The sequence below is a fragment of the Cervus canadensis genome, chromosome 22, assembly GCF_019320065.1.
Source record: "Cervus canadensis isolate Bull #8, Minnesota chromosome 22, ASM1932006v1, whole genome shotgun sequence".
Taxonomy (NCBI): Eukaryota; Metazoa; Chordata; class Mammalia; order Artiodactyla; family Cervidae; genus Cervus; species Cervus canadensis.
The window spans coordinates 22,516,819-22,533,721 of record NC_057407.1 but is presented as its reverse complement, the minus strand read 5'-3'; the positions used below and the strand labels follow the sequence as shown (position 1 = coordinate 22,533,721).

The window sequence follows — 16,903 nt, the reverse complement described above, 5'->3', positions numbered from 1 at the left end:
AGTGTTCCAAACAGAGAAACTGGCAGGTGCAGAGTTCCTGCAGGAAGGCCAGAGAGGAGGTGAAAACGTAATGTGCGGGGAGGAGAGGGGGCAAGTTGGAGAAGGGGGTGCTGGGGCCAAATGAAAGGAATCTGGATTGCCAGTGCAGACTGTGCAAAGTCTCTGGAGGATCTTGAGTCAGAAAGGGTCTTGACCTGCTTTGTGGTTGCTCTGTGAAACGGAGGACAAGAGCGGAAGCAGGGCGAGGCAGAGTGGGCTGCACTGCACTAGACTAGGTGAGCGCGGGGTCTGGAGAGGACGCCTGGGCTGACAGGGCGGCGGCAGCAGAGGCAGAGAGCTGCGGCTGGAGTAGGAATCAGCACAGAAGGAGGAGGCCAGCAGGGCCGGCTGACGAACTGGAGAAGAAGGGACAGGGAATGGCTCACAAGCAGCTGGATGGTTTACTTAGCTTGTGGATCATGGGGTGGTTATTTCAATTTGTATGTGGGCTTTTTTGTGTTTGTTTGTTTTCCAATGAAGTGTAATGACCTGAACAAAAAGTCATGATGTATTATATGCATTAAGTCTTTAGACATTTCCTAAAGATTGTAGAGATAGAAAATAATTATTGCAGTGATGCAGAACTTTGGAGTCATTTATTCTTTTTGGGTTTTTGTTGCCGTTTTAAAGTGAAACAGTAATTTAGTCATGTAAACCTGAAAACAAAAGGATCCTCTCATTTGGGTAGTGGAAACTTTCTAATTAAAAAGGAAAAACACATGTATTTTGAGTTTTTTTTTTTTCATTATTAACATGGTAATGCACATCATATAAGAAAAACGTGAACCAACAACAGAGGACAAATATGCAGTCAGAATAAGTAGATGAATCTCTTCCATCTTACTTTCCAGGGGCACAGGTTGACATAAACACTTGGAGCATGTCTAGACCCTGGACAAAGCAATATTTGGCTTTTTCCTTCACACACATGAAAAATTAGATTTATTATAAGTTCACTTTTTTAAACTTAGTGATCTAGCTTATTTTTCCATGTTAATGCACATTACTTCCTTTTTTTTTAAAAAAAAGATTGCCTATTATTTCACTTCCTCAATGTATTTAACTTAGCCTGTCCCCTATTGGTAGACATTGAGATTGTCAGTGCTACGTTATCACATGCACTCTTCTTGGAGAATGTCTGTCAGTGTCTCAGTGGATGGATTCTCCACCTGGAGGCTGACCAGAGCTGCCTCCAGGTTAGTGCTGCTCTGATTGAACGAACAACGTCAACACTTCTGATCTGTGTCACCAGAATGAGGCAATGAAAATGTGAGTGTCCAGCAGCATAAATCAGTCAATAAATTATTAATATTCAGCAGTGTCACTCCTGACTTGTCTGCTACATCTAGAAATCATTAGGATGGCTGTGCTTCATATTTTGAAGGGGACAGTTCAGGATATAAATCCATATTTAGTTCTATTTGCTAAAAGACGTTTCTCCTGACAATCATTGTTTTACAAGGCCATTTTTGTGTGTTGACTAGTTGAGATTCGCACACACCTGCTGCATTGGCCCTATTAAGCTGTGGTCTTGTGTCTGACCAGAAGAGGGAGTTTTTATCACTTCTGTCTGCTGTAGCACCTACTACCTGACTGGACTAATGCCTCCCATGCAGGGTTCAGGCCCCTACAGCTGGTTTGGGGCAGTGGGCAGAGGTTGAATTCACCTATTTCCTTCCTCATTGCTTATTGTGTATATAGAAATTCCAATATTTAGGTTTACTTTTGTGTTTTGCTTTTAAGTCAACAGTTCTCAAATTGAACTTCAAAGAAATCATATAGCTTTTCCTCTTGTGTGTTTGAAAGTTAATGAAAACAGATCAGGGAAGGTAATTATCTCAATTTAAAATAAGCAGTCAGCCCCTTATCTCACATGATGTAGTTCTTGATTTATACTCTCCTAGGGTAAAAAATAAACTCCAGTATGAACTTTATTTCATTACTTCTTAGGTTTGATAGTTTTAAAAGACTGTTAAAACTCCTGCTGTAGAAGATTTGTAGTGAGCTTTAGAAAGTTAAGGTGCTGTTTCACAAGAGTGGCTAATAGGCCTTTTCCCTAGGTGGTGTCAGTGGTAATGAATCTGCCTGCCAGTGCAGGAGACATGAGACGAGAGTTTGATCCCTGGGTTGGAAAGAGCCCCTGGAGAAGGGCACAGCAACTCACTCCAGTATTCTTGCCTGGAAAATCCCATGCACAGAGGAGCCTGGCGGGCTGCAGTCCACAGGTTCGCAGAGCCGGACACGACCCAAGTCGCTTAGCCTCACACGCTGTGATTCTTACTGTGATTTGTTATGTTACTGGCGTGAATCCGTCTGCACAGCCAAACCAATGAAATGGGTACCGTGGTCAGGACTTGATACTTTGATTTAATACCAGAGTTTCATGCTGTTTAAATTTTTCTTCTGCTTTCTTCACAGTGCAATTTTTTATGACAAAAACTTGAGTCAGTTTCTTTATGGATTTTTTGATTGACACCTGAATATATGAGGCGCATTCATCTGTCATATATATTTACATAGACACCCAAGTGTAATAATCTCAAATATGCTGTTTTCAGTTCAGCCTACTGCCTTCTATCTCATTGGCTCTTTCTGCTTCCCTGCCTTCTCCAATTGTACTGGTCCTCTCCACTCTGTAATTCATCTATGTAACTTGGTACATTCTTCATATGTAACTTAGTATACATCCTTCTATATTTTTATCATGCTCATAACTCTTTACAAGCACATATAATCCCATGTTTCATTAGCAGGGACTACAGGTCATAGTTTTTACCAAAAGATGGATCCTGTTAGTAAGCACACTTCTGCTGCTCCTCTATTCAGCAAAACCACATAGAAATCCATTCAGATCCCAGAATAACACAAATCCTCCTTTTTAACGGTTGCTTACCGTTTTAAGGTGCGGCTGTGCGGTAACATCCTCAGCCCTCTGTCTGTGGACATTCACTTTGTTTCCTGCCTTTTACCTCCACGAAGAAGGCAGCAGTAGCCACCCTGCTAAACGCTGCACGCATTCATTTCTGTAGGATAAAAGTCTCAGGAATGGATTCCGGATCAAAAAAGATACTTATCTGCCTTGTTTATAGCTGTTCCTAGATTGTTTTCCCAGAAGTCTGTTAATACTTTGTATCTCTGCTAGCCACATAGGCGACTACTGCCACCAGGAGTAGGTATTTTATTTATTTTTGTAAGCTTCCAGTTTTTTTCTAAAGCCTCTTAGGGTGCTTTACACATTTATTCACAAATGTGATTAACTGTAATTTGACTTTGAAGTCTATTTCTCAAACAAGGGCGAACTTTTTTTTACTACCAGTGTAGCATGTATCTTCACCGTGTGATATGAGGCAAAAGGTTTTTCAAAACAAGTGATGATTTTTCAAGTATTCATTTAAACAACTACAGATGGTTTTCCTGGCATTTATGGGAGATTTCTCTTTACTCTGATTGGAATTTACCTTAGGGCAGAAATCTAGTTCAGTTAGGCTGAGATTCCTCTTTGCAAAATGTGTAGACTTGTAGAGGACAACAATTTCTGTTGAGATCAGTTGTGGGGCCAATGAAAAACTATTGTCAGTTTTATTTCTGATCTCATTATCCTCCTTGAATTTGGTGTGATTGGTCACCTTTTAACAGTGTTCACTTTGTGTCTCAAATAAAGACTGGGCTGAGGTCAGACTGTGGTTCACACAAAGCCTATGTAAATCAGGCCATGAGGTTATACTTTATTTGGCTGCCTTTGAACAATCTGAACAGCTGAAAAGGGACACACACACACCAAGTGTGGCTGAGCCCTGAAGGCGCGTCCACCAAACAGAGCAGACGATGCCAACCAGAGGAAGGCTGTGTGCCATGAGCCCCCAAGGTGAATGATCCCATTTAAGCTCCCATCTCCCACCTCTCCTAATCCGGTGGGAGCACCTAATGAGCACGGGATAATAACACAGCGGCAGTTTCTTGGTGAAGCTAATCTGATTCTGGACAGCAGGCATCCCGGCCCACAGCTGAATGAATTGCTTGGTATTTCCAAGTTTGAAAATACTTTCTCCCCCTTTCAAGTGCTCCTTGGCAGCAGGTAAGGAATGTTAAAGCTCCTGTAAGTGCCAATTAAGGCCAATTATAACTCGCCCGGCCTGCTGAGACACTGAAGTGGAGTGAGTGGAGGCTTGTTGTGCTCCTGTAAACTGGAGAACTGGCTGCCGCCGGTGACAGGAACACAGGATTTCCCAACTGCCGAGAGCTCGTTTGTTGCCCTGCAGAACACCAAATGACACCGTCGCTGGCTTCTCAGGGTTGGATTTAGGAAATCCCAAGATTTGTCGGGGACCTCACTAATTTTCATCACAGGAACCGCTGTCTTTATCTCAGTCTTCCTTTATTTCAAGTGACGTCCACCATCCAATTTCTCCTTCTTCCTGATCATGATAGCCAACATTTATCGAGCATTTCAGAGGTGCTAGGTACCACATCACATGTGTCACCTCCTCTACTCCTCATCGAGGCCCAAGTAGTGCTCCCCAGAGGAGGACGCAGACCCCCAGGGCAGAGGTCGCTCGCCCAAGAGTACACAACGCAAAGTGCTGAGGCCGTGGCAGGCCAAAGCCAGGCCCTCGTAGCCCCTCCCAGCTGCGGCTGGTTCGCTTGTTCGCTGCGAGCAGGCTAATTCACAGAAGAATTTGTGTCAGTTCAGGACTCGCTTTGTGCAACCAGAGTAAAGCTGATGAGTGCGCACCATCCACACCGCAGCCAGTACCTGTAATTTTTGGTCTGTAAGGCATGGATGTTATTCTATTAAAACGGTATTTTAGTCCGTAGTCTTTTTTTAGTCTGTAGTCTGTTTATTTCTTTTCACAAGAAAGAAGAAATGTGACCATGTCCCCTGAATGAGCCATCATAGGGAAATGTAATATCAATATAAACTGTATCTGGTTAGGGTTTGAAGAAGAGTAATAATGCTTTCCAAGCAGAACAGGATGGCATTGGCTTAAACATTTTTAATTAGGGCATTAAGAGAGGTGTGTGTTTAAAAGTTCAGTCTGAGCTTTAGATGCTCAGTTTGTGTACTTGTGTATATTCTTATTGTATCGATTTTTATTTTTCTAGTTTGCACTATCATTCATCCCCTTTTTGATGTAGGTCTTCAGAACAAATTTGGATAGTTTCTCCTTCTTTACATACGAAAATGTAGGTATATTTCAGAATACTTCCTAGTTCTTAAGAACATTTGTAGTGTGTAGTATTTAAAAACATTTGCTGAAGTTCACCCTGAAATTCTTCAGGGTTACAGAAAGACTTTGTTCCCCACATTGTCTTATTACTTTGGTTGGTTCTCATAAGAATTGTTTTCCCCACTAGCACCAGCACCATCTACAAAAGGGAACTTTAGAAATGCGAGTGTTTGTGCTGGGAGACCGGCAAGGAGTCTGCTGTCCAGGCCTCGGAGTGCAGTGATGTGGAGCTGAGACTCAGTCTGAGTAGGTCCTCTTCCCTCAGTTCAGTTCTGCCACTGACAACATCAGGGAGACTCCTCAGCTCCCCTTGGCGGCGGGGTGGGCGGGCAGTGGGTGCAGTGAATGATGCTGAGACTTGGCTGTAATCAGGTAGTACCGCAGTAGAATGTTTTTGTTTTGTTTTTCTGCCAGCTTAACAAACCCTTCAGTGAATTAACCTAATTGTCTTATTTTTGTGTATTAACTTTGGAAGGATTTGCTCATACTGTGCTTCTACTTCCGGCTGATGGCTCTTTCCTGGTGTCCTGATCTCTTTTAAGAACCACCATAGTTTTGCACTGTTAGAATCAGAAATCTAGGGGGGTGGGGAACAGTTTCAGAAGCCCTCTAGATCCCAATATTGCTGCCATGGCTAGGATATGAATGCTTTCTGTAAAAACAAAGCAATGTGACTACTACTCTTTTGTTTTACAGTAAATTTAGAATTTGTGTCTGTTCTAACAGAAGCCATTTCCTATGCCTCACAACTCTTTCCCACCCCTTCCAGGCCAAATCTTTTCCACACATGTAATTCATGACTTTTTGCCAAATAGTCTGTGTTGGGTGATGGTATTTTGTAGAGGAATTTCCCCCCTCCTTTTGACATTTAAAAGTGTTCATTCTGAACTATCAGGCATCTGAGTCTGTTTATGTGTGCAGCCTTTATTATCATAAAACTCATATCAGTTGGCTGCTTTTTTCCATGTGTGTTTGATAGTAAGATTTGGCGATTAGCAGGATGAGGAGTAGTGATGCGGAAAGTGTAATACGGTGGAGACAGGCAACCTGTTTAACCAGGAAAACATGGTTTTCAAGGATCCACTTAGAGAAGTTTTTGAATTAAAAGCCTAAAAGGTCCCCAGCTTTCGTCAGTTATCCAGCTTTTGAACTATGGACAATAACATGTGTGTTTTTCTGAAATTAGACCTATTTTACAAATAGGCACAGAAAATGGGTGAAGATTTTTCTTACTAGATTTAAGGAAAGCTATTCTTAGATATAATAAACTTTTGTTTGTTTAAAGTATAGATACTGGGGAAATAGAATGTAGAAAAAGACTGCTGATATTTGTAAAAATGTATAAAAGACTGCTGATATTTGTAAAAATGTATAATATTAAAAACTTTTAGTTCTGTCTAGGCTTAAAGTATAGATATATAAAGAATCATTTAAATTTTCTGATTTACCTGGTAGTAGTTGTCAGTGTAAAGTTATGCAGGAAGATCAGGTGTGAGTAATTCACATTCTAGTAGGTTAAATTCATAAATTCCATCCTCTTCCAGTCTTGGCCAGCAGCCTTTCCAAGAGAAGGATTACTTACACCAGCCAGGACGCCTTCTGTGACCATATTAGATGGAATTAGACTCCACCCCTTGTTTCTGTTGATCTGCCAGGACCTTTGTAATTCAAGTGCTTTTTACAGTAGTAGCAAATGTTACATAAGACCAAACATGGAGCATATTTGGAGTTGGTGGGCAGACCCACATCATGATGCAAGCCTGCAGTAGCAAGTGTGCAATGAAGCACAACCAAATTATGTGAATGGAAGGTGACAAGAAGCCTCCTCAGAGCAGCCCTTCCTCCGCACCGGGGCTGAAAGCTCTCCCGGGTAAGTTTTCCGAGGCAGTTCTCAGAGGCTGGGCTTGGCTGGGGGCCCGGTCCTGGACGAGCATGCGGAAGGTGGGCTAGGTCTTTGGGAGCAGGACGGAGCCCCACGCAGAGCAGAGCAGAGCGGGGCGAGTTGGCACAGGCCCGTCCTCTGGCGGCTGTCCCGCCCCGCCGGCAGGCCCAGAGCACTTCGGGCTGAGCGGTGCTGAGTGCGCCCTGCAGTCCCGCTGAGCAGGGGGTTGATCGCAACAGGAGGGATTAGCTGCTGCCCCGCCGGCTGGCCAGCCACAGGAGCCATGCTGAAATGTCATTCGAGTGATCTGGCCAAAGGTCAGGCACAGGCTGGAGTTGAGTTTGCTATTAACTCCCACAAAATGCTGAGGTTTGCACCGAACGGTTCCCATATCTCCAAACAGGGAGAGCAGTGGTTACGTCGCTCTCTAAAAATGGAGGAACGTTGTAACACGCTTTGACTGTTTGTTTTTTATCTCACTTGCGGTGAGTGAGGTTTCATGACAGGCAGTTCACAGTGTTTCCTGTAGAATGTGTTTGAAAGCCGTTTTGTCGGATTCTTCAATTCCGCAGCAAAGTTGCAAGCAGAACATTGTGTCAAGAGGAAGAACAACTTCAAAATACAAACAGTAACCCTGGGAAGTCATTCAGTAACTTAAATTGAGTGTATAAAAATTTAATTACTGACTGCCTGCCAGAAAAGACTATTTTTTTTTCCTTCAGTTGTGTTATTAAGGTAGCCAGTACAGCCAAGCTGATTCTGCTCGGGTGGGTTGGGCAGCTGTTCTCAAAGTTACCTTAACTCTCTCATGCCTCCTCTGAAAGCAGGAAGCGAGGTGACAGTTGAGATCTTTAGTTTTCACTGGATTCACATTTCATGCCTCCTGCAATAATGTGCTTGACCGGATGGTTTTAATTGAGGATGAACTTTAGCTACCGGTTTTCAGGACTTGAAATACAAACAGGATTGTAAACCTTTATTCAAACTGCTGTTCATTAAAAGAAAACAAAACACAAAACTTTTACTTCTCGTCAGGCAGTTTTACAGTTGCTGTTTTCTGGTTTCATTTTTGAATATCGCTTTGGTGTTGATTAGTGGACAACCCCGGCCTGTAGGTGGGGCAGATGCTGTTTTCGGTCTTCAGGGGGAAAAAAAAAAACACGTGCTGCAAACTCATCAAAACATTGGCATTGTTCAGTCATGAATCACCCATTCCTTATTAACAGAGCTCATTTAATGAGGAGGCTTTAAAGGCTGTGTTGTTATTTTGAGGTTGTTGTTATTCCCAGGTTCATGGTCTTCTCACCCCTTCCTCTCCTTCCTCCCCAATAAAGTGGAATGTAAAGGCCACAAAACTAGTGGAACACAGCAGTAAAGATGTGGCTTCCCAACTCAGTGCGGCACTCTGCGGCAGATGGTGCCGTCATTCTGTTGCACCTTGGACTTGCTGCTCCTTTCTGGCCTCAGAGGACACTGTTCCCTAAGGGGATTCCCACACGGAAGTTTTTGTTTAAAAAAAAACAAAAACGAGAAGGATTCTTCTGCTTGAAGTTCTGCCAGGTTCCTTTAATTTTTTTCTCTCTCCCTTACCCTTTGTGTGTGTGTGTGTAAAATTTGGATTGGAGTAGTAAAGACATCGGAGCAGGAAATGGCAACCCACTCCAGTGTTCTTGCCTGGAGAGTTCTGTGAACGGAGGAACCTGGTGGGCTGCTGTCTGTGGGGTTGCATAGAGTCGGACACAACTGAAGCAACTTAGCATGCATGCATGCATTGGAGAAGGAGATGGCAACCCACTCCAGTGTTCTTGCCTGGAGAATCCCAGGGATGGAGGAGCCTGGTGGGCTGCCATCTGTGGGGTCGCACAGTCTGACCTGACTGAAGCGACTTAGCAGCAGTAGCAGTAGTAAAGACATAGCTTGTTTTCCTTAATTCTTTGTGCATTTTGGTGATAGCCTTGAATCTCTCATTAGAGAAAAACTGGAACTCAGGCCCAACTACAGACCAGACGTGACTATAGAGGTGTTTGTATAAGAACTGGAGGTGTTGCCGCTTGATCTGCACGTGGTGTTAGCACGTTAGAAGGCTAAACTTACAATGATCGTTCACTGAACGTATAGGATGCTTTTCCCCCAACAGATAAAGGATTAAACCAAAAGTACCTGAAGACTGGTGGATTTCTTGTCTTGGCTTTTTGTTCCTTGTCATACATAGATACCTGAGGCATGCAGACCTGTCAGTTCAGTGGATGGAGGGAGACCAAGGGGTGCATTCAGGGAATGCTGTGCATCATTCAGACCTTGAAATCGGGTTTGTTTCAGGTGGGGTGAGTGCTTGCTGTACTCTGTCAGTATCATTTGCTTGACACCGTGCGTCCTGAGGACAGCAGAGAGAGGTGCTTACGACTGTTAGCAAAGTAGAAGTGTCAGCCAGCATGTCGCTCACTGCATGATATCCCTGCCGTAGTCTGAAACGGTGACGGCAACGTCTCAGAGGTGGCGTCGTTTGGTGGCTGCATTCTGCTCACAGCAGTGACAGCCTTTTCCCCAAAGTTACATATGCTGAGAAACATCTGTGTGTGTTTGTCTGAGATCATGATGATAACTCTCAGTTCAAAGTCTGCACCTTAAGCAGGAGCATAGGAAGGGCCCCCTGAAGGAAATGAACTGGTTTTTCGGTCCATTCAGTTTTCCTTAAGCAAGATGTCTTAAGAAAACAATGATGAAGAACTGATACTATTCTCCCAGCTGAGGTGATCAGTTGTTGTACCATTCGGTCTCCCCTCTTTTTCTTTATCATTCCATCTCCTTTAATAAAGTATTTGGAATTTTGGAAGACCATGTTTTGTTTTTTTTCCCCTAATGTTTGCACAGAGCTACAAGTTAAGATGGCAGGGGAGGGCTACCTCCAGATATTCAATAAGTTCTTCATATTTCTCACATACTTGAAAGCAAAGTTCAGAAAGAACAGCCCCCTGGGAAGAATTCCTGGCAAGGGGATTATCTTAGGTTGCCATATTTGTGGTCCTTTCTTAGCAACATTATTTACAATCCATTCACGCCTGTCCCTTCCCCCTCCGGAGTTGGGGAGTTGGGAGTCGTTCCCCCTTGTAATCTGCCCTTTGTGATCTGTTCTCTTTCATCAGCCAGTGTGAATAGGGATGCTGCAGGGCTGCCCTGCCCAGAGACGTGGAAATGCCAAGGGACCTGGAATACTTTAGTGGGCCTTTTATTTCCGTCATAAAGCACTGACTTCAAGAGCTTGATAATTTGATTATAGACCTTGGCTAAAAGTTGTTTCAAGTGGCCCAAGTGCTGTAAATGACTCTCATTTCTGCACTTTCCCCCTATGTTTGAATTTTAAAACACCTCTGCATTAGGGGGAGGAAAAATGCATCTGGCAGAAGTTGCAGTTGGAGACTAATTTGTTAGGGCAGCCAGTGTTGAAATCATCCTTTTCAGTTAAGTCTCTCTAGTGGAAATGATGCCGCGGGCTTTGTGGTAAAGACTTTTCCTTCCTCGCTGTTTTCCAGTGCCGTTGGTAACCCACCTAGGCATGCTCTGAGGGCGCCTCCTGGCTCCAGCTTTGGCTTTTGGCTAACTGCCCTTTGAGGTACTGCATGTCAGAGGTCAGCACTGGATCCCCCAGCTTGAGATTTGAACATTCCAGGCGCAGTCCCACTGACTCGCTTCCTTTTTAGCATCAGACTATGCACTGGTTGCTCTGGAGTATTCCAATCAAGTCCTTGGGGACCCTCCAGAAATTGGATCAAAGAAAAAGCAGATTTACGATTAAGAAAGAATATGTAAGGACAGGAGTAGAATTGGATTGTGTTTGTTGGTCAGACATGTGAGACTGCTTTTAGAAAAGAACAAGAATGTTTACAGGGAGAAGTTGACAGTGAGAGCAGTGAGGAGATGTTGTTAAATGTGTTAAGTCCACATATAGTCAATGATGTGACTTTAAAAGTGTGCTAATTTTTTTTTTTTTTAAATAGTTACTAGGGAAAAAAATAGCTACGTCAAACCCAAAGTCATGGTTTCACAGATACTGCTTAGGATGTTGCTAAATTGGGTATGCCTGGTGAGTTGCTGTAATATATATATATATATATAAAATATATATTATGCAGGCTTAGATATAGTCTGCCTCGAGTCCTGATCTTTGATGTTTCATAGGGGTCATACTCCTAATGAAACACAGATGATGCCAGTTTGACCCCTTGTTAGTTGTGTCTGGTGGCCCCAAAACTGAAATGTGATGGTTACTTTGGGTTAATTAGGACCTATGAGTAGCACATAGCAGTTATTTCCAACCTGAATGTCAAATAAGCAATTTAATTTTTTGAAAGGTCTGCTTAATGAATGACCCAGCGTTTCTAAACTGAGCTTTTGGTGTATGCAGTTATTACTTGCTATATCTGACCAAAGGATCTCTGTTTTACATTTTATAGCCATATGTAAGCTTGGTTATTAAAAATCCTTGCTTCCAATGGGAGTAGTTATAGAGTATTAGTGGAATGGGACTGTCAGAGACACCATGAAATCATATATTCCTTACCTGTGGGTTGGTAGTTCTCATAAGGCTTTTCTAGGACGTCCCTATTGTTCAGTCAGTAAGACTGCACACCCCCACTGCATGGCGCATGGGTTCAGTCCCTGGTTGGGAAACTTAAGATCCTGCAAGCTGTATGGCTTGGCCAAGAGAAGAAGGGAAAAAAGGTCTTTCTGTAACAGAGTATTCATTCTATTTAACCTCACCTACCCTAACCCATCCACAGTTGTGAGCTTTACTTAGAGAAAAATTTGGGAGTTTTGGGAATCATTGCTTAGATAATCTACATAAAATTTCCACCTTTGGATCCACTTTCTTTCTTTTCACTTGCAGTTCTTCCTAAGTGACTCAGTTCTGTTAGGAAAATGGGCCAACTTTTTACTTATAAAGTAATTTTAGCTTGAATGAATGTCTTTTTTGGTTGATGTATGAATGTATTCATTTTTAATGAATTGTAAAAGTTCCAAACTGTCCACTGAGATGAACTTACTATCTTCCTGGACTGACATGTGAACTAAATCTATAAACTTAAGTTTCTCCCACACTGGAGAAGGCGCAGTGGGTTTGCCTTGTTCTTCAGTGGTTTCTGCTTGCTTGAGTAATCAGCAGGCCTTTCCCACTTGGTGTCTGTAACCGTCACCACCTGAACTTTACAGGGAGCCTCTGTCTTCCTTGCTGTGGAGTTCCCAGTCCCTGGTCCACAGTGGGCTTTACAACTCTGTTACTTAATCCCTGCAGCCCTGCAAGGTAGGCCTGACAGATGAAGAGTCTGTAGGTGGAGTTAGGTATTTGCCCGGGGTGTCACCTAGCTAGTTAGTGACAGAGCAAGGAGTTGAACCCACGTGTCTCTGACTCCAAAGTTCTTGCCGTTTCAAGTGATCTACTGAAAAAAAAAAAAAAAGGATGACTTTTTTTTTTTTCGGTTTTTACTTTAGATTCTATTCAAACTGTTTAATTAATCGAGAGTGTGTCCAACAAACTCTGTCAGGAAGATGACCAAGAGCAGAGCGTGACTGCAAGCATGCCTAATGGTGCTGGGCAGCGGGGGCCAGTCTCACCCTGTGAAACAGGCGTTTGCTGCTCCTCCTCATGGGTTCTTTGTAGCGCATATGCGTCTGGGAACTTTGTAAATAATTCTTTTTAGCCAAGCCAGAAAGGCAGCCTGACAAGCACTTTCTAGAAAAAAAAAAAATCATTCTTAAAACCATCTTAAATGTTTCTCTGAGGGGGGAAAAAAATGAATGCAACACTGACTGAGACCATAGCTAACCTTTAGGTTAGCAACTTCCAAAATAGAGAGTAAGTCCACAACAACCTGGTTTTCCCTTGAACAGATTGTGGCTCCCCACCCCAAATTTACCAAAGCTTTGTCTTAAACTTGTTCTGTTTCTGACTGTGCAGCCCTCTGTGCAGCCCAAGTAATAGCCCGCACTTGCTGAGCACTTGGAAGGAGGATATATGACCCGCCATCACCCTTCCCTTCCACCTGCCTTTGGCCTATGCATCGTGGTCTGCTCATCACGCCACTTAAGGGCAGATGGACTGTCCTGGCTCCAGCCTGGGCACTAGAGTCAGCCTTCCTGGGCTTGCATGCTGATCCTGCTTCTGGGTTAGCTGGGTGATGCTGGGCAACCAACTTGAGTCCTTTAAAGCCTTGGCTTTCTCATCTGGAAAGAGGGGATCATGGCAGTGTCTGCTCTGTAGGAAGATGGTTAGGGCTAACCAGAAAAGGGCCTTGAGTAAAAATAGTTTTGTGGGGTTTTCTGAGCTGTTCACCGCTGTGCCTGCTCTTGCATGATGCTCCTGAAGAGTGAGACAAATTGATACCATGCTTGGGAGTGATAATAGGCCTTGCTTTATTTTGGCATGTGTGGAATTGAGGCCAGAAGACCAACTGATCTCTCTTTTTTAAAAGTATGTGTTTGATAAACAAGTAAACCATATTTGTTGTAGAAAAACAATATGCAAAAGTTTTTCAAAAATAGACCTGTAGGCCAAGGGATGACCACTTAACAAATGACAGGTATTTTTGTAGATTTTTTTCAAGCATGAATGATTTGAAGTTACGTGTTTTTTGACTGCATTTTAGGTTTGTATCCTCACTGACAGTTGTACATCATAAGTTATTTTTAGGTTTTTTTTTCTTCAATATATATGACTTTTAAAGATCGAATTATTTGATTTGAACTCCTTTTTGGTTTGTACCTAGGTGTCAACACTTGTATATGCATTTTTTTTTTTATTTGAACCTCAGCATAAATCCACAATTAATTATAAGCTCAGTATTCTTGGTTACTTTCTGTTTTGGAAGACTTAAAGTTGTCCTGTCCCCTACCCATCCCAGTATCCTACCCTGGCCTGCAGTGGTGTCACATGTTCAAGTCACAAGAGAAAGAAAGACTGATGCACCCATCTCTTGCCCTCTCTGTCTCTGACTCCCCATCTATTTGTGTGGTCACCACCGCTACATAGACATTGCAACCTTACCCACCCATGCCTGTCTTTCTGTCTATGTTCTGTCTTTTCACTGTATCTGTGTCTGTCTGTCTGCCTATCTTTCCTGCTTGCTGGAGCCGTTCACAGGGCCCTCCTCATTTAGGGACAGAGCGTGCTTTTTCTGGGCCAGTGCTAGGCCCTGGAGAGAGGAGTGCTTTGAAAATTCAACTTGGACTTTTCACCAAACCACACTGGAGTTGTGCTTAGCATCTGGCCACCAGTTTGTCCACTTAGTATAAGGTCCCTAACCCTACCCATAAGTTGCCCATTTCCCTTTTGATCTAGAAACAAAACACTTTTTAAAATCTTAAGAAAGTTAAGGGCCCAGCTTGAAAGGTTGGGGAGAGTCCAACACAACTATAATTTAATTTGGTTTTTTCATCTTTATTTTCTTGTGAAGGGAAAGCCAGATGCCGCCCTTTCCAGTGAATAAGTTAGCAGAGCATGATGTGAAGGAACAGCTTAATTCAGCAGCGTGACGAGGGTTTGAGCTGGCACTTTTCAGCCAGAATCACATTTATACACACACACACACACAGCCTGTTTCAAGTTTTAGTGAATGAAAGAAATTCACATGATAGATTGCCATTCTAAGTTTTTAAACAGCTTTTATTGTTGCAGTAGGAAATATAACTTTTTTGATAAGTTATTGGTATATCAGCTGACTTCTAGTGTTAGAAAGCGTTGAATCTTGATTTTTCTAATGCAGAATCCCATATCAAGAGTTAATAGACAAGGGAAAAAAAGCATTAACTGAAGAAAAAGGGAGAGTGGACTATAATGAGAATAGAAAATTGAAAGGGCAGGAACTTTCTTGGGGTCTAGTGGTTAGAACTCTGTGCCCCTCTCCCAGGGGCATGAGTTCAGTCCTGGCTGGGGAAGTCAGAGCTCACATGCCATGCGGTGTGGCCAAAAAAGAAAAAATGAAAATTGAAAGGACAAACTGAAATTGCAGTCAGTCTGCTCTAACAAAACACGCATTCCTAAAAAATTACTGCACTATGCAGAGTTGTGCAATAAATCCCACAAGAGACTCATTAGAAAAATGGGATAATGGGCACAAACACTCAAAACTTGAGCAGCGACGCTGAGAAAGGTAGGAATCTAACAAGAATGGTAGCACAGTTGCATGTGTATTAAATGCTTTGAAAAATACTTAAATATTCTAATATGAGTTTTCCTTGAAGACAGCCTGGCATGTGCTTCTGAGGGTAGGGGTCAGCAGGGTTTCAGGTTGTGAGCTGCTGTGAAGTGGTGGAAGGAAGGGTATCCGAAATGGAGGGAAAGCTGTCACACCAGCTGTGGGTGACGTGGCTCCTCAGGTCCATGGTGAACTGGGGTGGATGGTGGATGTTTGGTGGGGGTGAGCAGATAGAGGGGGTGTGCTTTTATTTTCACATGGCTTAGTTCAACCAAGGGTAGTTTTCTGTGTTCACCTAGTGCTTCTTACAGAGGAAATCTCGCAAAAGCAAATGCAAAAATTCTTTATGCTGAAATTGTTCCCTGGTAGATCAGTGTCTTCAGAATTACTTTCTGTCTTCAAGATGATCATTATGGAAGATTAATTAGATTGATAATTTATTTGCATCATTTGATATAAGAGAGAATACATCACTTTCACTCAGAGACACTTGAGAATTCTGATACATGACAAATTGTAAAAGGAATGTATTTCCTAGAAGTCAAAGTTCTGGTTGGAAGTTTTTCCCCCTCTTTGTATTACAGATATGGTGGTATTCCTTTAGTACTCTTCCACTGGGGGTACACAAGATAATTTTTGTGGCAGAATATGGATGAATATTTTAATATTTAATGTATAGCAGAAGTATAAAGTATATTATAGACTTTTAAAACCTATTATTTTATTCATGTTATTGTTTTGGGAAAATATCTCTCAACTGAGTGATACCCTATTTCATGCTGGGCCATCTGAAAATAGATTGGGAGGGACAGTTTTGATTGGGGCGGTAGTTTCAGGCTGCCCTTGGTGGAGTGGTACCACTTACTGGTGGTGAGGGGCTCGGGGAACAGGAGTTCTAACCACTCTGAGGTCCTGTACGAGAATTGTTCTGTCCGAAATACCAGTGATATCCCCATGAGAGACTGGTGAATATTGGATTAGGGAGAAACAGTGGAGTTGATCATTTAAATAGAAATGTTGAGTGAAAAATAGTATTTTATGTGGCAGATGTGGACTTACTCAGTTGTGGTTAATGGTCCTCGAGACATTAGCCTGGTCTTAGGCTTCAGTGTTAATTGAAGGCCTACTCTGTGCCAGGTTGTCATGGGCAGCTGACTGAGACAATAAGCTCCGTCATCCAAGGGAGTCAGGAAATGGAAACAGATTTTCGCAGTCCTTGCTGACAAGTGCTGATGCTTGAAAGTATATTTAGAGTATTTGGGGATGACAGAAGAGAAGGAAAGTTAATTTTTTTTTTTTAAAGAAAGCCTCAGATGCCAACTTAGCTTATTTTGGCTTTCCCTTCCTTACACACAACTGTCATATCTGGGGAAGGAAGCAGCAGGCACTTATAAATGACTACCGGTTGGGCCTTCCTGACTTGGTTGTAGCCTCTGTGTGTTCTAGTTGGAGAATTTGAATTCTGTTTATAGAGAACATAATAATTTTGTCTTGGTGTAGAGCAGGCTCTTAGTACCTCATAAAGCATCAGTGACCTGATGTCATCCTGGGAATAACTCAGCACA

General features: G+C 42.7%; 1 protein-coding gene across 4 annotated transcripts in view; it reads left to right on the top strand.

The window, feature by feature from the left end:
* ATXN7 (ataxin 7) overlaps positions 1-16,903 on the top strand; it is a 132,570-nt gene that overhangs the window by 91,469 nt on the left and 24,198 nt on the right. The window contains exon 1 of one of the 4 annotated variants that reach the window (XM_043442958.1): positions 5,601-7,137. The exons of the other annotated variants lie outside the window; for them this stretch is intronic. Within the exon in view, the coding sequence (XP_043298893.1) occupies positions 7,071-7,137 (67 nt within the window). The 5' untranslated portion in view covers positions 5,601-7,070. Of the gene's footprint in view, positions 1-5,600; positions 7,138-16,903 lie in introns of those variants that run through there. 4 annotated transcript variants of the gene reach the window in all.